The 21,858-nt window shown below is 38.9% G+C and overlaps 1 protein-coding gene across 6 annotated transcripts in view; it reads left to right on the top strand.

Moving 5' to 3' along the window:
• Window positions 1-21,858, top strand: part of DAAM1 (dishevelled associated activator of morphogenesis 1) — a 167,058-nt gene that overhangs the window by 61,123 nt on the left and 84,077 nt on the right. For all 6 annotated transcript variants that reach the window (XM_025443738.3, XM_025443737.3, XM_049113628.1 and 3 more), the window contains exon 2: window positions 5,051-5,270. In XM_025443738.3, coding sequence (XP_025299523.1) covers window positions 5,088-5,270 — 183 coding nt within the window. In that variant the 5' untranslated portion in view covers window positions 5,051-5,087. The remainder of the gene's footprint in view (window positions 1-5,050; window positions 5,271-21,858) is intronic.

The raw sequence follows: 21,858 nt of genomic DNA on the forward strand, positions 1-21,858 counted from the left end.
CTGCCAGGGGCGGGGTCGGGGGGAAGTGTTCATGGTGCCAGGAGACGAGGGTAGAAAATAAGGTAGGCAAGGGCTAGGCCGTGGAGGGTCTTATAGTCTATGCCGGAAGCTGGACTGTGTCCAGAAGACACTGCAGAGCTGAGTGACACAATCAGATTTATTATGTGCCGAGAATAAGTCCCAGACTCCTCACTCCAGTGGACAAGGCCTTGGGGTCTGGGCCCCTCCCCTTCCTAGATGCTTCTCTCTTAACACCTTCATTATTTGCTATGCCCCAGCCACAGTGGTCTTCTTTCTCTGACTCAGATGTGCCAAGTTCCCCACCTGCTCTGAACTTCTGCACATACTCCTTCTGCCTGGAATCCTCTTCCCCCAGTACTTTGCAGGACTAGTTCCATTTACCCATTAGGTCTCAGCTTAAATGCCCTCTCTGGAGAGGCTGTCTGTGATCACAGTATTAAAAGTCACTGTCTCCATGCACCCCCCCGCTTCCCCCGGCACCATTTTCTTTCATTTTTTGCATTCCCTGTAATGCTAACTAAAATTAATAGTTACAGTTTAGTTTACTTTTCTTTTTCTTTCATACCTTTTCCAAAACAAATAACTTTTCCAAAACTCTCTGAAGCCTACATCATCTCATTTTTGGCCCCCTTTCCTTAAAAAATAACACATAATCAGTATTGAACAAGCCTTTTTTTTTAACTGTTTGTTTGTTTGTTTGTTTGTTTATTTATTTATTTATAGTAATCTTTAACACCCAACATGGTGCTTGAATTTATGGCCCTGAGATCAAGATTCTCATACTCTATGACTGAGCCAGTCAGGCACCTGACTACTCAACAGACTTTTGACTTAATGAATTAAATGGTGAATGTAATGGAGTAGAGCAGCTGTTGGTGACTTTCAACCCATGGGCTTTCATGGGCACACCACCTATTTTTGTATGACCCATGAGCTAAGAATGTTTTTCACATTTCTAAGTAATAAAAAAAATTTTTTAAAGAATATTTTGTGACATGAGAAAGTTATATGAAATTCAGATTTCACTATCCACAATAAAGTTTTATCGGCACACAGGCATGCCCATGTTTTAGAGGTGTCTGTGGCTGCTTTCATAATAAAATGGCAGGGTTAACTAGTTGTGACAGAGGCTTAAGGGCCTGCAAACCCTAAAATATTTACTATCTGGCCCTTTACAGAAAAGGTTTGTCAACCTCTAGACTGGGGAATCATGGGCCAAGGAGAAGAATTGAAGAACTGTTGTAGTCATTCAGATGAGAGATAAGAGGAGACTGATCTCAGTGTTTCCTATGCACCCCACCTCAATATGGCCAGAATGTAATATAACTTGGGTTTAAGTGAAACAACCTATAAAGTGCAAAGTAAAGTTTCTCTCTGTTTGTTTCCCACATACTTTGGTCCTACTCTTATGTGTATGAGGTGCTGACACAGGTTGTGGGTGCTTTTTCTCATGGAGTTGGATCAATAGAGGAAGTAAGACCCAGACTACAAATTACTTGAACTGTTGGTTATGCCTGAGAGGGGTTACAAAAGCTAAGAGGGCCTAGACCACATTCAACTAGGTAGGTTAGCAAGACTGCCTGGAAATGAACTTGAAAGTTGAGCATGAACCATATGACCCTCCTTGGGCTGGCTCTTACCTAATTTCTCTGGCCCTTCCCCACCCCATGCATCTTCTAACAACCTAAACACTACCTCCTTCCCCCCCATACAGAGGCACTTAGTCACGTGGACCTTGACAATAGTTCCTGAGCAGTCTCTCTTCATTTTACTGACAGTTGAGTGACAAGGTGTGCAGAACTCTGGCTTGCCTACCAAGGGGGATATGGTTCCTGCCCTTAGAATGTACATTGGAGACAAACATTAACAGTTCTATTTTGATGAGCTAGTAAGTCTTAACTCCCATCCTCTGGTGTACCTCAGTGCTATTGCTACCTACCCTTGCTGGTTAACAAAGAATACAAGAATTGTGCACTGAGAGAAAATGTTGTAGCTATTTGCTGAGCTATTTGCATTGTAGTTGACAAAAAATGTTTCTAACAGATTGGAAGGAAAGCAACTAGTCCTTCACCTCAGATAGTTTGAGAAGCTGGAGTATGGATCATCATAACTTGGATATTTTTGAAAAGAACATTTTTGCATACACATTTCCCTCCTTCCATCTGTCATATAAACAATCAGAGTGTTTTTTTTTTTTTTAATCCATCTTATTGTAAAAGTAGTATGTCTTCATTGTGACAGCAACTTGGGAAGTTCAGAAAAGTTTTTCATTTTTTAAAAAAGTAAGCCATACATTTGATACAAGCTAACTGTTGGCTCACATTTTGGTGCATTTCTCTGGTACTTTTTTTCTACTCCTAGATGTATATTTTACATAAATGGGACATTGTATGCCTATTTTTTATTTTACATATCATAAAAATTAACATGTCATTAAATATTCTTTTACAGAGGACTACTTGATGGTCTGTCATTTAGTTGTACCATGATTACCCTTTCCGCATAGTCCTCTATTACTACCACTTATTTTTGCCCTTTTTTATTTGTTACTATAGCTAACACTTTGAAAATTTTTGTGACAACATCTTTGATAGTATCTGAATATTTCATTGGGATATATTTCTAGAATTAGAAATAGTAGGTCAACAGTATGACTATTTCAAGGCTTTGAAAAATAGCCCTTCAGAAATGTTGAACCAAATTTCTCTTATCACCAGCGTTGGATGGGCTGGGCTCACCATACTGAGGGTTGTCGGAATTGGTACTGTCAGGATGGAGAGCATACTGACAAAGATAAAGGCAGAAGGAATGAGCAGACCACTTGGATGGAAGATAAGAGGAGTGCAGGATGTTTATGGGACATAGAAAATGGTCTGTTGGCTAAAGTGGAAGATACTTTTAAGGAACTAGAAAAGTCAGAAGTTGAGTTGGATTGGATTTGATGGAGCACTGAAAGCCAATTAGATTGGTATCAGGGAGACTTTGGTGGGTTTTGATTGGGAAGATGAGAGCCCTGGGCTTTGCAGTGGAAAGATGGTGTTAGATAGCACAACCTGTGTCACAACACCACTCACTCCCTATATACTCCATGCCTCTTCCCATTTTGTGCCTTTGCTTACACTGTTCCCTCTGCCAAAATGCTCTGCTTTCCATAGTCTATCAAAGCTCCACTCATCTGTCAGGGACCATTTCTAGATTCTTCCCTGTGTACTTTTTGCTTGATTACATAGCACTTACTGGTATGATATGCCATATTACCTTTGTTATACCTCTTTGGTACACTGTTCTCTCCCACCAGATTATAAGCTCCTAGTGACCCATTTCATTTATGTATCTTTAGGTGTTTATAGTGCCTGGTATAAAATAGGTGTTAACACACATTTACCAAAGGAACCCCAGGTACTGCATATTGTCTCCTATGACCTTGCACAAGTACACTTTCGGCCAGGAGATGCATGCTTCAACAGATTGGGATATTGGATGTCTCAGCTAAGTCTTTATTCCAGAGCCAGTTGGATCATCATGTAGGGCTACATGAGGGACACCTTGCTCTTTACATTTCCTTCCCTTTCCCATCCCAAAGACTTCTAGTTGCCAGCTTCCAGAGACCATTATCCCTTGAGTGAGTAGAGATCTTGACTCTAGAAGCATTTGTAAATCATAGTTATTTGTGAAAACTTTGACCAGAGATTGTATCATTGCATGAGATTGTTTTTAAAAAGTCATATTAGGGCACCTGGATGGCTCAGTTGGTTAAGCATCTGCCTTTGGCTCAGGTCATGATCTCAGGGTCCTGGGATGGAGCCCCATGTTGGGCTCCCTGCTGAGCAGGGAGTCTGCTTCTCCCTCTCCCCGCTGCTTCTGTTTTGTCTCCATCTCAAATAAATAAATAAAAATTAAAAAGTTAAAAAATAAAAAGCCATATGGCATCATGTTGTACACATCGTTCTTTGTTTTTTTTTCATCTGACAGTGTAGCTTGGAAATTTTCCCAAGGCAATACATATAACTGTAATTTTTAAAAAGCAAATAATCATTAAAAATGTATTTTTGTGGTGAAAATTCAAATTCAAAAGGGTGTAAAATGAAAAGGAATATTTCTCCAGTCCCCTATTTTTTAGAGGCTACTGCTATTAGCTCTTTCTTACATATATTCATAAGTACATATATACATTCTTTTAAACATGTAATCTTGTAGAATATATATATCATACAGCATCTTGAACATGTTTCCATATCTATATATACAGATGCCTTTTTAAAAAATAAGTGCACAGTGTTCTATTATGTGAAATATAACCATCTCCCTATTGGTGAACTCATTTGATCTTTTTGAAAATCTCTGACTCTTCTAGGTCATGTGAAGTCACTCTTCCTTTGTTATGAATTTAAATTATTCAACATGATAAACAGTAACTGAATGCCTCCTTCTTTCTTGGCACTGTGCAGGACATGAGTGCCAACAAGTTGCTTGATGTACAGTTCCTTCCCTTGACTTGGAGTTAATCATGGTCTAACAGGAGGGTATTTCTCTTAAGAAACTTAGAACGTGATATGAACTGGAATGGGTAGATATGCCTTAGCATATGTATCATTAATTCTATTTTGGGAAGGTTAAAAAGAAGCAATTGATATCAAACTTTAAAGGGTAAGAGATCCTAGATTCCTAGCGAGTAAGGAAAAGATGGTCATTCTTGCAGGGGAGTTAAAGAACAAGATGGGTTGGCAAGAAAGAGCATGTGCTAGGCAAAGAATGACCAATGTGATTGGGACATACACTGTGGCATGGAGAGGTAGGGATATACTGTTTGCTCAGCAGTTGGTCACAGGAAACATTCAACAAGTGAATAGAAGGATATGCTCTTTGCCCAAATGGGCTCCAAATCCTCTTAGGGTTGTCCTGTTTGTGCCCTACAGGGGTATATTAACTGCTTCCAATACAGAGGTCTCTTTCTTGAATTGGTCTGACTTAAAACAAAAGTTTTATCCATTTTTTCACCCTTAACTGTATCATGTCCTCTTTTTTACAGAGTTTAGTTACTTCAAGAAATAGAACAGAATTCAGCCATGGCCCCAAGGAAGAGAGGTGGACGGGGGATTTCGTTCATCTTTTGCTGTTTCCGAAATAATGATCACCCAGAAATCACCTATCGGCTGCGAAACGATAGCAACTTTGCTCTTCAGACCATGGAGCCAGCATTACCCATGCCCCCTGTGGAGGAGCTGGACGTCATGTTCAGTGAACTCGTGGTGAGTCCCCACCTTCCTTCCTGAGGTGTGTGGGAGCTAGCAGGAAGAGGAGAGGATGTGCTTGGTTTGGTTTGGTTAGCCATGGCCTTGCCCTTCTTCAGTGAAATGACCCCTTTATGTTGGCACCCCAACTGTGAGCACTGAGAGGTGCTCTCTGGAGGAAGAGAAAGAAGAGGGCAGCATTACTACATCAAAGGGCTTTGCTTTAAAGTGTAGGGATTTAGAACTTTAGGTCTTCAAATATGTGGCAGAACTACATCCTAAGTTGCTCTATTCCTCTCCATCCCAGTCGGAGTCTAATATGTGCATAAATAATTCCCTCATCTGCTTCACACCTTCCACAATTCCCTAATGCTTTCTCCACCCCTATTCTCAGTGATAGTATTCATGTCTTTTTAAAAATTAGTCATACTCCTCCTCCTGTCCTGGGTCCTTTGATGAAAGACATTATTACTTAAGTACAGTATAATTATTTAGCCTAATGACAGGATTGCAGTAATAACTGTTGTGGGAAACTTTTTGTAGATCCTATCATATTTTAGAATGGACTATACTGAAGTGAGAGATATATCTGGGGTGACTGGATGACGGGCACTGAGGGGGGCACTTGATGGGATGAGCACTGGGTGTTATGCTATATGTTGGTAAATTGAACTCCAATAAAAAAAAAGAAAAGATATATCTGGTATAGGATCCATTCATCAAAAGATGTAAGTGCTCTCTGTAGCTTAGCCTTTCCCTGTGTACTTTCTGCTTGAAACACTTCTGAGGTAGTGTTTCTTTCCATTCTGTTTTAGGGGATATTATGGCATACTTTAAGGGGTACTGGCATGGGGATTAGGAAGACCTTGGTTCAAATTACTGTTCTGACTTTATTATCTGTGTAAGTATGGAAAAAGCAAATAAGCCTGTTTTCTGGAAAGTGAGAAAAAAAATAATGCCTCTTCCTGGTTTGATGTAATATCTTTGAATAATAAATAGTGGGAATGCCCAATGCCTGGCCCTCATTAGGTGCTCAATAAATGTAATATGAGTACTCCATCCTCCCTTTATCACCATTGTCATTTCGTAATAGAGTTAGTTCTAGCCAGACCATTTATATCATTCAACAGATATTAGAGAGTGCAATCATTTTGCATGACTCTTGAGTCAACAAAGTAACGAAGGCTTTGTTACTGCCCTCCAGGGCTAATATCTGAACGGAGTGGGTCACTCCAGCTCTTCTAGGCCAGAATGTACCCATAAGCTTATTGTGTGACATAAGCCCATGAGAGAATACTATGGAGCTGATATTTGAGTTCTGGTCTCCTGAGTGGATTAATGGGCCTATTACCAACTAGAATTGGTTGGGCTCTTGGCAGCATATTTGTATTTTATGATGTTGATGGATACTTTCAATGTTTAAAGAATCTCTTTCCTCTCCTGCCCCTGCATGCAGGGACTCTGTTCTAGGTGTTAATCAGGAGGCTCAACATGGAAAACTAGAACCTGCTCCTAAATAGCCGATAGTTTCAGTAGCAAAAGGAGACCCATACAGGTTTATAACACCACTAAAGGAAGAAGCACAACCTACCTCTGCAGAGATTGTGGGTAGATGTGTTGTGGAGTGTAGGACGTAGTGATGAGGAGGTGGTCAGGGAAGACTTTCTGGAGGAGGTAAGCTGTGAGGAACAATTGAAGGTGAGACAAGAAATGAGGGGATCAGTGTTAATGGCTGTCTCAGGCATCTTAACCTAGTTCATTCCATGATAGCAAAGCCTTAGTGGTTACAAACTGCTGTAGCTTATCACTTGCTAGTGCTGCGTGTCCACTGTGGGGCTACTGTGGTTCTGTTCCTCACCATCTTTCATCCAAGACCCAGGCCTGAGGGAAGAGGGAGTAGAGACATGGTGAACTGCTAGCAGGCTCTAACCTCATGCTTAGAAATGTCACTTCTGCCCCCATTTCTTTGGCCAATAAAAGTTACAAGGCCACTCCTGAGTTCATAGGGTAAGGATAGATCATCCTTCTGTAGAGGCTGGCACCACAAATTGCATGGCCAATCCTGAGGTCATGGGAGGTGGGGATGGGGAGGAGGAGGGAGGACACATAGCCCTCTTCCAGGGACAGGCACTGAATCATCTACCATGATGGCTATCAAGAAGGGCAAAAATGATGTATTCACAGGCTTGGTTTTATTTCCCACTTAAAGTATTTTAAAACCAAAAGTCAACCTAAGGAGATAGATGTTGTTGATAGATGAAGGACTTCTTGGTGGTAGTGGATCTGGTGGGCAGAGCCTAGTACACTCAAAGCATCCATATCCACTGTCTTTTTTTTTTTTTTTCCCCCACTGTCTTTTTAATTGTATTCTCTCAGACTCTCAAAATGAGACCTAAGCCAGAGCCTGTGTGGTGGCAGCTCCATGTTCATCTTGAAGACGGCTCATTGTTCTGTATTCATAAGGGAGAAAATTCCATTCTCTGCCTTATTGATGTCTTTATTCTGTGTGAAAATTGCCTACAGCTGTTAGTTGTTAAAAAGCCAATGCCAAACCAGGACTTTAAGCTGAAACCATTGGAAAACAAATTATGTTGAGGTTTGTATCTGTCCTGGTGAGTGACGGATGGATTTCTGTCTTTTTCTGACTTCGGGGACTTAGACCACAAATCCATCCAATGGCCAGGGGTGTCCTGGGGTAAGAGAGGTGGGTTCAAAGCCACTGGAATTTTCTGTTCTGGATTCTCTTGAGTGTTCACAGAAGAAGTTCTGCCTCTGCCTATGCACAGGAAAGGGAGGCCACGTGGGGAAGAGGAGAGTCAGATGAAGAGGCATGGCCTGTGGCTTCAGATCACTCTGCAACCTGTGGTGACTTCCTTCACCACAGGTTGGAATTTAAGTTTATTGCCTTGCCTATAAAATGGGGATAATACCATCACTCCGATAGGGTTGCTGTAAAGAAGATGACTTCTTTAAAAAGCCTAGTGCCTATTAAATGCTTTATACCCTACATCCTAATGCAATGAGAGGAATGGAAAGTAATTCAGGTATTTCCTGAGCACAACACCCTAAGCAGATATCCCAGGTTTTTCCTTTTCTTGAAAGATAATCTGCTTACTGTGAGTGAGCCAGAGTGAGTCCTAACTTGCAGGGCATTTTACCTCTATCTGTCGGAAAGCATCTTATCATAGCCGGTTGTTGTAAGCTGGTTTCCTTTGCCTTTTCTGATGACACAACGGCCTCCCACTTTAAGAGTGGTACTCAGTAGGTTGCTTGCAGAATTGCTTACTGCAGCCTTATCATCTCATAAATAAAGCAAACCTGAATGGGAGGTCAGCTGTGAGGATCTGTAAAGAAGGTGGTTAGCGAGGAGCACCTGCCCACAGGCAGTGGAATCAGACTCCTTCCAGTTTCAGGATGTATTGGTTCCTGGAGGTCCCAGTCCAAAACCCTGCTTGTCTTTTCTTTCAAAAACAGCTTTATTGAGTTCTAATTTACAGACTATATAATTCACCTATTTACAGTATATAACTCAGTGGCTTTTAGTATATTCACAAGTTGTGCAGTAATAATCACAATAAATTTTAGAATGGTTTCACGACTCCCTTACCTATTAACTGTTAAGTCTCATTTCTCCCCAATTCAACCATCCCCTGGCTACCTCTAATCTACTTCTGTTTCTGTGAATTTGCCTATTCTGGGCATTTCATAGAAATGGCATCATATTATATGTGGCCCTTTGTGACTGGCTTCTTTCAGCATAATCTTTTGAGTTTATCTATGTTGTATGTCAGTACTTCATTTCCTTTCACGGTTGGATAATACTTCACTGTAGGAACATACCATATTTTGTTTATCCATTCATCATTGATGGATGTTTGGGTTTTTGCCAGTCTTCAGCTATTATGAATAATGCTGTAAACTATATTCATATATAAGTTTTTGCATGAAAATATATTTTCAGCTCTCATGGTATAGACCTAAGAGTGAAATTTCTGGGCCCTATGGTAACATAATGTTTACCATTTGAGGAATTGCCAGACTGTTTTCCAAACTGACTATTCCATTTTACATTCCCACCTGCAGTGTGTGAGGGTTCCAGTTTGACCCCATCTTTGCCAACGTTGTTATTACCTCTTACAGATTAACCTGCTGATTTTAAAGCTGTTCAGTAGCTCCTGGAGAACTGAGGATATGTAATTTGGAAATTTTTAAACTATTTTTGTAACTTGTCAAATAGAAATAGTCTCTATGCTAACAATTTTTAACTGATTTGATATATTTTAAAAAATATTCAGTTAAGGGTTTGTGTTATCTCTGCTATGTATTTTATGTCTTTCAAGCATTAATCCTTTTTTTTTTTCCCCTGTATTACTTCTCCCACTTTCTTGCCCCATTTTTTCTGCTTTGTCTTTTGCTTCAGCCACAAATTCTAAGCATAACCAATCTGAGACTCAACACTATTCGCATCAAATAAGATTTAGCTATGGTCTTTCTACAGCCTTTTAAAGTTCTTAGACTATTTTTGCCAACCTATTTGAAGACTCCTAGGCATTATTATAACTCTGTAAGTTCTCCTTATTCAAGTAACTTTTTCATCTCAATGTTAGAAGATTTCCTTTGGGGTGAACAGAAGAATGTGTCATTAATTGGTCAGTATTTTTTGGGTGTATGTGTGTGATAAGTACCTGCTCTATGCGCTGAAGTAACTGGTAAGCAAAGCAGTCCTGGTTCTTCATTAATCTCTGGTGCTGAAGGCCGAGTGGGGGAAACAGGCAATTAAATACGTAATCTTATCCAGTGTGCCTGAGGATTATGAGAGCTCCTCCAGTAGTATATATTGTTGAATAAGAATGTTCAGTCCTCCTTTTTCACGAGGGAGGGAGTCCCACTCACAGGTTCCATGTGTATAACCTTAGCTCTCTTGCCCAGTAACTCCTAGCTTCTCTTCCAGCTCCTCTTGGGAATTGCATAGCTTAGTCCTTCTTTCTTTCTCGATTTCTCTACAAATCAACTTGCTTTCTGGAAACACATTTTGTGGCCCTTGGTGCTATAAATTTCCTAGGAGTGAGCCCCCTTGGGGAGTTCCGCAGTCTTCCAGCTGGTGGGTAAGTGTCTAAGTCAGCATTGAATCTCAGCAAGGCCACTTGTCTGCAGGTGAAAGTTGGGTTCTCCGACTCCACTTCCATGTGTAAAAAAGTAGGTATTTTGATTTCCATTTTTGCTTGGGTCCTTAGCTTAACTGTCAATTAATCCCAAGCTTGCTATTTGCTGACACCTACTTCCAAACCCCACAGATTCTTAACCTAGTATGGAAGGGTGTTGGAAGGCTTGGTGGAGCAAGTTTCATTTAATGTAGGAAGTATAAATCAAATAGGAATATCCAGGCAAAGAGGAGAGAGGAGTGTTATAGACTGTGAGAGCAGGATGTGTAGAAGGCTGGGAGTTGAGAGAAAGCATGGAAGGCTCAAGGAACAGAAAGCTCAATATAGATGGAACATGAAATAGGCTGAGAGGACTGGGGCTTTGAGAAAAGGGGATGGGGATGGTGTATTATTGATTTAGTTATACATCTTAGAATCTTATTTGAATGAAAGGAAGGTGTCCTTCCTTATAGGTTTTCTCAGTGAACCAAATATTCGAAAGTACAGTGGAATATTCATTGATTACCTATACAAACATAGACATTGCTCTTTGCAGTCTCTGTGAGGTGTTGATAAGTTTAGCGAAAGGTGTCATGTCTTCTCGAATAGATTCTGAGTATGTTTTCACTTGAGTCCAATTGATGAGGTGAGATACTTTCTTGCTACAGCATATACTTCCTCAGGGTACTTTAATTTTGAAATGAAAAGGAAAGAGAAGATTATGAGGAGCACCCCCTTCTGTTCTTCCAACCAGTGCACAGACTCCTGCATACACCAGAAATTGGAAGGCTAAGGATTCCCTACAGAATATTCCACAGCAACAGTGATATTACAATTGGTATCTCCTAATGGGTTCCCTCAGCTCCCTTGCCTTGTAAAACATGCAATATGTCCAGCTGCTTCACCCAGCTGAGATTTTAGGTCAGAAACCAGGTTTGTAACCTGGTTGTGGTTTTGATGTGCTTAGCACCAAATCTCCACTCCTCTAGAACACACATTTGTTGTGTGTATTTGGAACCAATTTATTTAATAGATGTAATAGAGAAAAGCTTTCATTTCTAATATGGATATGAATTTATGGCTAATTGGAAATCTACATCATGGACGCAAGTTTTCCTAAATCTGAAATGTGACCAATTACATTTTACACTTTTCTGGTTAATCTGTTTTCTTTTGAATCCACTGCCTCATCTTCATTTATTTGGCCAGTGGGTCTAATGTTTTAGGATAATATAGAGTGCTGTACCTTCCAGGCAATGTAAACTATTTTAAAGAAACTTATTTAAAATATTCATTAACAATCACAAAGCTACCATTTATACTATTGAAGATTGTCAATGAAAATTAAATCTTAACAGGGAAGGTGGTAATGATGGATAGGTTGATGGAAAGATTTATATCCTCAAACTATAATTACTTATGATAAGTGAGTTTTATTATTACTAATTACTGAGGACATTAGTAGCCAGCATAAAATTGGAGAAACGAAGATAGCAGGAATGAGAGACTGTAGTTGATGTAACAGAGTCAGATGAATTCACGGTCAAGGTAAGCTGTGCCAAGTGAGTTCACTTGGGAATCTACATCGGTAATCTTTTCATTTTTCAATATATTCTGAAGTCACTTTGGTATGAAAGGCGCTACAGGAGTCCAAATTTGTCTTATGAATTTACCAGTGTACAAGTTTTGTTCTTTTCCTAGCTGTGTGAATTGTTACCCATCTTCTCAGGCTGCCAACATAAGTTCTTTTATTACTAGGACTATCTTAAGGTCTTTTAAATAAAAATTCTTCCATTATCACTAGAATTGATGACAAGTTTCAGCACTTTTTATCTCTTTGTTTTTAAAACTCGGCTTTCACACTAAGGCCAGGACTAAGGAATAGTTTCTTACAGGAGCTATTCAGTTCCCTGTCTCCAAAAAAAGATGCAAAAATTGAGTAGCAAGACCATTTCATTTTAACCTGATTGAAGGGAAAAAAAACTGGTTGTAAGGAGTCAAGAGTTTTAATCTGTTGTTCCTTAGAGTCTAAAGGATTGCTCAGTAATTAAGCAGAGGAAATCAGACTGTATAAAGGCTTTAAAGAAATATCTGGAATAGTCTCAAAGTGTTCAGTTGTCTGCAAGCCAAAAATCAGAACCCAATGAAATAATTGATATTAAGATTGTTCTGTTTTGGGGCACCTGGTGGCTCAGTGGTTGAGCATCTGCCTTTGGCTCAGGTTGTACTCTGGGGTCCTGGAATTGAGTCCCTCTTCAGGCTCCTCACAGAGAACCTGCTTCTCCCTCTGCCTATGTCTTTGCCTCTCTCTGTGTCTCTCATGAATAAATAAATAGAATCTTTAAAAAAAAGATTACTGTTTCCATAAGGTTAAAATTCTTTTCATTTGACAAACCTATAAAGATCAAAGAGAAAATTCTGTTTAGCTAATGGACATGATTAGTTGATAATGAAAAAAAGATTGAGTACGTCTTCTGACTCTGTGGCATTTTTGGATATATCAACTTGATGAATTTATAGAAAAATGTTCAGAACAGTGTGAAAATATGCAATACATCACAGAGGGAAGTGGGAATGTAGATATGGGCTTAAATGTGTTCGGTGCTAACATTCCTATGTAGAAGATATGAACTGCTGCCAATATACGGTCAATTTAAAGATGATCCCAAACCCAGAACTTTATAAAAAAATTATTTTGGCCCTCAGAACAACTGATGATTTGTGATACAAGGTGGTGTTAATATAGGTGGTTTTGCTTGCGTATATCTGTTGTACTTCTGGACAGAACATTACATTACTTCTAAGAATCAAAGTGGGTTGGCAGTAGATCTTCATCCCAAGAACAGTCCACATTTCTCTATACTGGTTGGAGGCCCTGTCTGCTTAAAGACCGTAAGATGGTCAACCTGTCTTCTGATTTACTAAACAAATTCAATAAAGCTTAAGGTAAAACCACAAAACTATTTTATTCCTTCTAGTACCAAATTTATATTTTATCTTGCCAAGATCATTCCAAATGTCCTTTTCTATAGGCTGTTAAGTATAGATTCTTGACTCCATGTCAGATACTTTGTTATAAATCAATACATTTATTTCTGGGTGCTTCTAATTTAGATTACAGAAACTGAAATGGGAGGAGGGAGTGTAGAGAGAAACATGAAAACTTTTAAATTTTAATATAAATTTAATATAAATAGCTGCAAAGCCATCTCAGAATTAATGATGTTAGAAAATGGTTATGAATCCCCTTGGCCTTGATGATTTTCATTACTACAAATTCTAAAGAGACTGAGCAGTATATACCTACTTAGCTTTTGACAACAATTTAAAATCTGATTATTTAACTTAATCCTCAGGCTACCATGTGCAGATCACACAAAGTCAACATACTGTACTGACTTGCCAGCTCTCTACATGTCCCCATATAAATCAATTCAGGTTTTAAAAGACGGGAAAATAATTTCATCTCCATAAGTCATGTGGTTTAGTAAGCTTTCAAGTGTAATTTTGGAAATATGTTTCAGTAATGGCTAGAACAATCTGGTAGTTTGTATAAATAACTGCACATGAGAATATATATTGATGCGTTGGGAATCATCTAAACATCATTTGCTCACATAAAACATACGTCACATGACCTGTGGGGGGTAAATGCCTAATATGTGGATGGTGTATTTCAGTTCTAACTGTCCTCAATAATCTTGATCTGCTATACTCGGAATCCTCCCCTCCCCCATCTACAATTCCCAGAATTACTCAGGAATTTCAGACTTTTTCTTAATGTGTGTTGTAGGAGCTCAGTACCAGTTACATTTTTTAGTTATGATTTTTTGGTTTATGCGTGAAGAACCATATCTCTCTATTTTTTTTGAAAGTAAGATCCCTAAAAATATAAATAAATATAGCAATTTTTTCCCTCTTGTCCAATTTTAAATGAAACCACTGGAAACCTCCTACAACTGCTGTTTATTCATTACACATTGGAATAGTTAAGAACTAAACCAAATGACTAAAAGCTCACTTAGAATGTATGTACAGGTTGTTTTCAGGAAAGATGGGCATTTCTTAGATGTAGAAGAAAAAGTCATCAAGTCTTTTACCACCTTTGAACAATCAGATGGTTTGAGTTTATTCCCATATGAACACTCATTATGTTAAATCTACCTATGGATAGACACTTTGGATTTTCAGAGAGCAGAATGACACACAGGCATTGTACTCGGGCTTTTTCATTCTCAGGAACCCCAGGGGTTAGAGTAGGGTGTAGCCCAGAGTGGGTGCTCAGTAAATGTATGTAGCTTGGATGAGTAATTACTAAAGGTTAATACGTGAAATGCTCAGTAACTGTTTGAATGCATGTTTGTATGTATATGTGTATGAATTAATGACTGCTGAATCCTCCAGCAGTTGCATATGTATTCTGAATTATTCTTGAAGTAGAAGTGATGAATTTGGGCTGATCCCAATACCCTTCTGCCCCACCCCACCCCCATCTACCTGTTATCATTCTCTTTAGTCATAGTCTTCATATGGGAGCACCAAAGTGTCTGGCACTGGGGGTGGCAGATTGAGAGGATAAGATTGATAATGTTTGAGAATTATTTTCTGTCCTTAACAGTCTCTCTACTATATATGACATGATAAAATAAATAGCGGCAATGTGGGAAGAGACCTATTGTGCCAAAATATCTTTTGACCCAGATAAAACTTAAGTGTCAGCTGGGCTGCCAAAAAGTCTCTCAAGAGAATGCTGAGCAGGTGTGGGAAGGGCCTGGTCTGGCAAGAGCAGCACAGGTGTCCTTGAGGGAAGGGGAACTTGTTTTCACAGTTGCCCACAGGGCCTTTGGGTGCCTTTCTACGCCCATCACTTTACATTGGTTCTTTCTCCCAGGAGACAAAATCCCTCCATTCATTCAATTAGGGAAACGCTGCTTAGAAATTCTCTCAGTTAAGCCTTGACAACAGAAGTTGTACCAAATCATAGATGTTAAGACTGGATATTTAGGTGACTGGATGAATATTAGGAGTTTCACATATATTTAGAAAGAGTTATTTATTTTAAATTTCTGGGACACTGCTGGTGATATATACTAGTTAAAAGTTAAAGTTGCTCTAATGAGTTTCTGGTTGAAATAACACAAAGAAGCTAAATAAAAAGCCTATGGGTTTAGCCGCAGAATTTGTCTAGCAAACCTGGTTATAGTTTGCGTTGCCGACTGTTAATGAAAGGAAGGGAAATAGCATAAAACACTTAACCACTGGTAGTTAAAAACTAAAAGTTATTTCTATTAGTCAGTTTTTGCTTGTGGGGTCTCACTTATTTTTATATATCAAATGAAAACATGCTTATTAGACACAGAGAACATTACTGTGTAGGTAGTGGTGAATCATATTGTGGTATTTCGTGTAATGACTAAGAATGTTGGCAGAAATCTTACCGGCTGAAAACCTTCAAGGTTTGTTCTCTTGTGTGTACACACCTATCTTGGGATTTAAAGTGCTCAGTTGTTTTCCATTTATATTTTCCCGACTGGTTAGGAACAGGTAATAAGTCACTGAATGTACTTCTATTTAAATGGACAAATATGGAATTTTACCTTCAAATTTCAAATCACTACTGTGAAAATAAAAGACTTTCTCTGTGGTTAAATTTGAAGAGCTGAAGTGGCAACCTGTGACTTATGGATGTGATGGCCATTTGCTTTGGTGGTGATATATGTTTATACTTTTTTTTTTTTAAGATTTTATTTATTTTGGAGAGAGTGAGTGTGCACGCAGGGGCAGACTGAGAGGGAGAAGCAGACTCCCTGTTGAGCAGGGAGCCTGACATGGGGCTTCTTCCCAGGTGAGCCAAAGGCAGATGCCTAACCGACTGAGCCCCCCAGGTGCCTCTAGATGTTTGTAAATTCGATGAAATGTCTCAGTCTACTAGTACATTTTCTGTCTACATTTGCAAAAAGTGTAATTTGGCCTTTTCCCCCATGATATTGTACTTATCACTATGTCATATGACTTAAGGCCTAGTGACTTGTCCCTCTAAGCATCTGACTTATTTCAGTCAGTAGTGTTGAATTATGGGATGGAAAGAAAGGGTTAATGACAGAAGGTTAAATCCAGAAAAGGCTAACATAGGGCATAAGTGAGGTGAACCTAAGGATTGCTGCCTACAGGCATGTGGGGAAATCTTTGGTGGGTGGGGGTAGGGTGGCTGAATTGGGCCTCCATGCTGTGGGCAAATACCTGAAGTTTGTAATTTGAAGGAGAAAGGTTAGCTTTTATCTGAGTAATAATATGGTTAGAAGTTCAGTGAGGTCTGTACATTGAATCAGATGGCTGGTTACCTGGTAAAGGACCACTAAAAGCAAAAATGAAACACACAAAATAGTAAGTTAATTGGGAGGGTGACCCCTGGGACCTATCTTTGCTTTTCATTTTTTAAATTCTCCCTTCCCCTCAGCATTAATTGCATATCCTCCTACCTCTGCATGAATCTGTATTAGTATGTATGTAAAGAGTTAGCTTAACTCATTAGAAATAGAAATCCAGAATTCCTTTATTAGTGGTTTCTTGTTATCTGGAAACTTACTTGCTGGCTCACTGAAATCTATTGATTTGGTGGGTTTTCAAAGAATAAATGCTTTCAATACTGTTTTAGAAGCTTTATAAATAACTCTGTCTTTCAAGGTAGCTAAATCTCTGAAAAGAGCTCTTTCAACTTATTCAAGACCTTTATTGTATATTTTTTTCAAAATTCCTTCCCTTGCTTTATCTAGCAAATCAATCCATTTCCTTATATTTATTATACTGTGCCAATTGTTTAATGATTTATGTAGATTTCTATATAGCGCTGCCCGATTACTATGGAGTGTAGGACCGGTGAGATTTCTTTGTACAGAACCTTTTAGAAGTAGGTCTTAATAATATACTTTGTTAGAGATTGAAGCCTAGAACTTTAGTTCCCACAGCTGGACTTCCCTCAGAGATCCTTTCTTCTTAATAAAAACTATATAATTTATTCCTTTTCTCCAAGATACTGTATCAAATACACATTTTATAAAGATATTAAAAACATAATATCTTCTCTAAGAGGAAAAGCCTATAGGATTTGTTTGCTGGTTTTAGTTTTCAAGAAGCTTGAGCTCTAAGGGGAGAGGAATTGGTGCGAATGTTTCTCCTTTTATTACTGACTAAATTATTTTCCTTTAATTAACTTAAAACTCTGTCCAACAAAGAATAATATGAAAGAAAATTCTGTGGCCAGGGAAAGGAGCTGGGCCACCCAAGTCTAGGGTATAGGAGTAGGAACTAAGTTTGTTTTGCTTGTCTTGGCATTAATTGCCAGTCCCCAAAACAATATCTGACTTAGCATGATTATAAAACAAAACAAAAAGTAAGGTGATCTAGGAGCATCCAGGATGCTTCCTGGGGTTGAGCTCATTACATTTGTTAACCTTTGTGGAAAACTTGCTTATTAATTCACAGAGGTACAGAGGAGCCAGTACTCTTCTGTAGCACCACCAGTAGGGAAAAATGAAAAGCAAAACCAAAAACACTGAAAAGGTTCTTGAGGATTTATCATTTAATTTAATGTATCATGTTACTTTGGTATTAAAGTATATGATATGTTAAATTAGGGGAAATACTATCTCTTAGTCTAAGTGGAATGCATATTAATAGAATCTATCTAATTTTCAAGGAAGGGGTATTTCATAGAAGTGATCTTTGGTTTCAAACAAAAATTGTATCTGAAATTTTAACAGTTCCCATAGCAAACTACTTATCTTAAAGGGGCCCACATTTTTCCTTTCTTTACATTTTTTTTTTCAAGTCAGTTTCTCTTCTAAGCCAACTTTTTGGTTTATCTAATGTTCAATCAGAAATTTCTTTCCTTATGGAGTACACAAGGTTATCTCTACTCTGAATTTTTTGTTTTCGTTGGGGCTCCAACAATCAAGCTTGATTCTTTTTCCTTAGCAGCTTTTTGAGATGTAATTTACGTGCTATAGAATCACCTATTGTAAGTGTACAGTTCAGTGAGTTTTAGTAAATGTGTGCAACTGTGCAGCAGTTGCCACAGCCCTCCTCCAGAACATTTCTACCACCTTGTCCATTTTTGCAGTCATCTCTGCCTGCCTCTAGCCCCAGACAACCATTAATCTGCTTTCTGCCCCATAGATGTAGTTTTTCTAAAAATCTCATGTAATAATCATATAGTGATCCTGTTTTGTTTTCCATGGTGGCCTTTTTCAATATTTGAATTAAGTATCAAAATGAAAAATCTCTGTAATCTGTAATATTACTTGAAGTAGTATCAGAGCTTGAAGGACCTAATATATTAAGGCGATTTTCAAGTTAGTTTGTATTACGTTCTTTTTCCTCCTCTGTCAACTGTGATTTTATTCCCCTCCTTGTCCAGCAATGTGTCTGAATGAGTGCAAGTAGGTGGTAAAGAGAGAAGGCAAAAACCATCCAGCAATTTTATATTTAAAGAGGAACCCCATGAGTCAGGTCTATGAGATATGCAGTAAGATTCAAACATAGGAACTGAAAGTAAAACTAGGCAATGTTCATGAGAAACCGTAGAATACTTCTTGACCTGCAAGTTGCAAAGATCCCTCAGAGAAGACAAAAAGCACTAATTCTAGAAGAAAAGATTAACAAATTAGACATTATTAAAATTAAAACACCCAGTGATCAAAATAGATTAACAAAATAAAAAGGCGATCTGTAGGCTAGGAGAAATAGTCTCTATATACCTAGGACAAAGGAGCTGTTTCCAAAATATGTAATGTTTTTAACTCAATAAAATTGGGCTTGGATAGTTCACAAAAGAACACATGGGAGTGACCACATGAAGTGGTTATATTCAGCATCAGTTATCAGGGAAATGCAAACTAAAACTACATTGAAATAACTCTTTGCTTAAACTAGATGGTTAAAATTAAAAAGACATAGCACCAATTTTTAGTGAAAAGGTGGAGTAACGTGGACTGCCATATATTGCTAATGGAGAATAAGATGATACAATCAGTTTCTTCAAATGTAGAGTGCTACAACCACTTCAGTGTATACTCTTGCCAAACGGAAAATTGTATTCTAGGGATCCCTGGGTGGCGCAGCGGTTTGGCGCCTGCCTTTGGCCCAGGGCGCGATCCTGGAGACCCGGGATCGATTCCCACGTCGGGCTCCCGGTGCATGGAGCCTGCTTCTCCCTCTGCCTGTGTCTCTGCCTCTCTCTCTCTCTCACTGTGTGCCTATCATAAATAAATAAAAATTAAAAAATAAAAAATAAATTCTTTCAAAAAAAAAAAGATCATATGTTACACTGTATGTACATTGTACTGACCAGAAAAGGGGGAGGGGTGTTAATATTCCAAATACACTAATGATTACTAGTTCCTACAATAATCCCCTCCCTTCCTCCCTCTTTTTCTTCCTCCCAGCCTCTCCACCTTCCCTCCCCTTATTTTTTTTTGGGGGGGAGGGGCGGCAGTCCAGCTATGTCAGGTATTGTTTCAGAACAATAGTTAGTCAATTAATGGCAAAGATAATAGAACAAATTTAGTTTCTTCCCTCTGGGAATGAGTCCAGGATAGGCGTTAGACATCCCAGTAACATGACAGTAGCAATGTGATAAATGCTGTAAGAGAGGTGAGAATAGGGGAGCTGCTCACTCCAGGAAAGGCTATCTGAAGGGGACTAGGTGACACCTTGTAAAAGCTTTGATGAATAGGACTGATCCTTAGGTGCGGTGGGAAGGGGTCTCTGAAAAAAGGGGAATAGTGTGTGCAAAAGTTTCAGAAGTAGGTAACTGTGATTAGAAGTGCCAAAAGGTGGCTGGTGGTGGTGGTGGTGGCGGCGGTGGTGGCGGAAGAAGAGGAAAGGGGACAAGTTAGCATATCACAAAGTGCCTTTACCTACCTGCTAAGGAATTTTGGATCTATCCTGAAAAGAAAAGGAATCACTAAAGCTATCATCTTGTCTTCCTAACTAAATTCTTAAATTCCATAAAATCAAGGTCTGTTATTCATCTTTGTATTCTTTATAATGTCTGGCCATGGTCCTGGAATGGGTAGGACAGCGAGTAAGTGTTGATTGATCACTAAAGCTGTGATAGTCTCTTAGAGTCTTGCATGCTTGATTCAGCCATATTATTAAAATGAAATGAGTCAGAGCAGAGATACTTTTGGAATGGAGGGGGGGTGGGTGTCTATTACACTCTGGGCCTTGTGCCGAGGCATTCCCAGCCATTATCTAATTTAATCTATGTCATTCTTACTTAGAATCTGCCAGTGACCTCAGGTTGCTCTTATGAGAAAGATCAAAGGTCATAGTATCCTTCAAAGCTACTGTTCACTGTGCTGCTTTTTACCTATTTAGTTCCCATTCATCTCTCAGCTTTCGCTTCACTTCCTTGGGACAACCTTCACTGCCCTACCTTTCTCCACAACAGATGGACTGTCAGAGCTCAGCTTCCTGTGTGATCGTATCTTGGTTCATGTGATTATTTGATTTCCTTTCTTCTTGCTCAAGAATATGAGCTCTGTGATACTTTTTTGTCCCTTGCACCTAGCACAATGCCTGGCATTTAATAAACACTCCAAAAAAAATTTTGGTTGCCTGAATGAATCCTCGAGAGAATTCTATCAGATTTTTCAGATGAAGAAATTGAAGTCCAGAGGTTAAGTCACTTGTGCAAGTTTGCATAACTCGTGAAAGCCAGACCTGGAACTCAGGAATGCCTGACAACAATATCCTCTTCTTTCTGCTAATAGACACTGTAGGCTGTGAGTGTGGCAGATGGATACAGTTTCATATTTGCATCTGTGCTGTGATTCTACCTACCTGTTGAATGATCAATAGAATGGACAGCGTAGTGGTTAAGGACGTGGGCTCCGTAAACAGCCTAGACTCAAGTTCTCCTCCACCATTTACTAGCTTTATTACCTTGATCAAGGTACTTCATCTTTCTATGATTCAGTTTCCTGGAAGATGGGATAACAACACTCATCTTATCGGATTATTGTGAAAATAAATTAATTCATATAAAATAGTACTGCCGAGCACACAGGAAGTGCTCAATACTTGTTAACTATTACCAATATTCTTTTATTTTTTCCCCATTTTCTTTTTCTTTACATTTTTTTATTATTTTAAAGAGATTTATTTTATTTATTTTATTTATATGATAGGGATGGTGGGGAGAGAGAAAGAAAGAACATGTGCTGGGGGATTGGGGTGCTGCAAGGGAAGAGGGGGAGAATCTTAAGCAGGCTCCATGCTGAGCATAGAGCCCAATGTGGAGCTGGATCTCAAGGCCCTGAGATCATGCATGACCTGAGCCGAAATCAAGAGTCCAATGCTTAACTGACTGAGCCACCCAGGAGCCCCTACTCTGTTTTCTTACTGTAATTCAAAATTATATCCAAAGACCCTATAGCAATTTTTAATTTTTACTTTATGGA

Source organism: Canis lupus, chromosome 8 (genome assembly GCF_003254725.2).
Source record: "Canis lupus dingo isolate Sandy chromosome 8, ASM325472v2, whole genome shotgun sequence".
NCBI classification, from domain to species: Eukaryota; Metazoa; Chordata; class Mammalia; order Carnivora; family Canidae; genus Canis; species Canis lupus.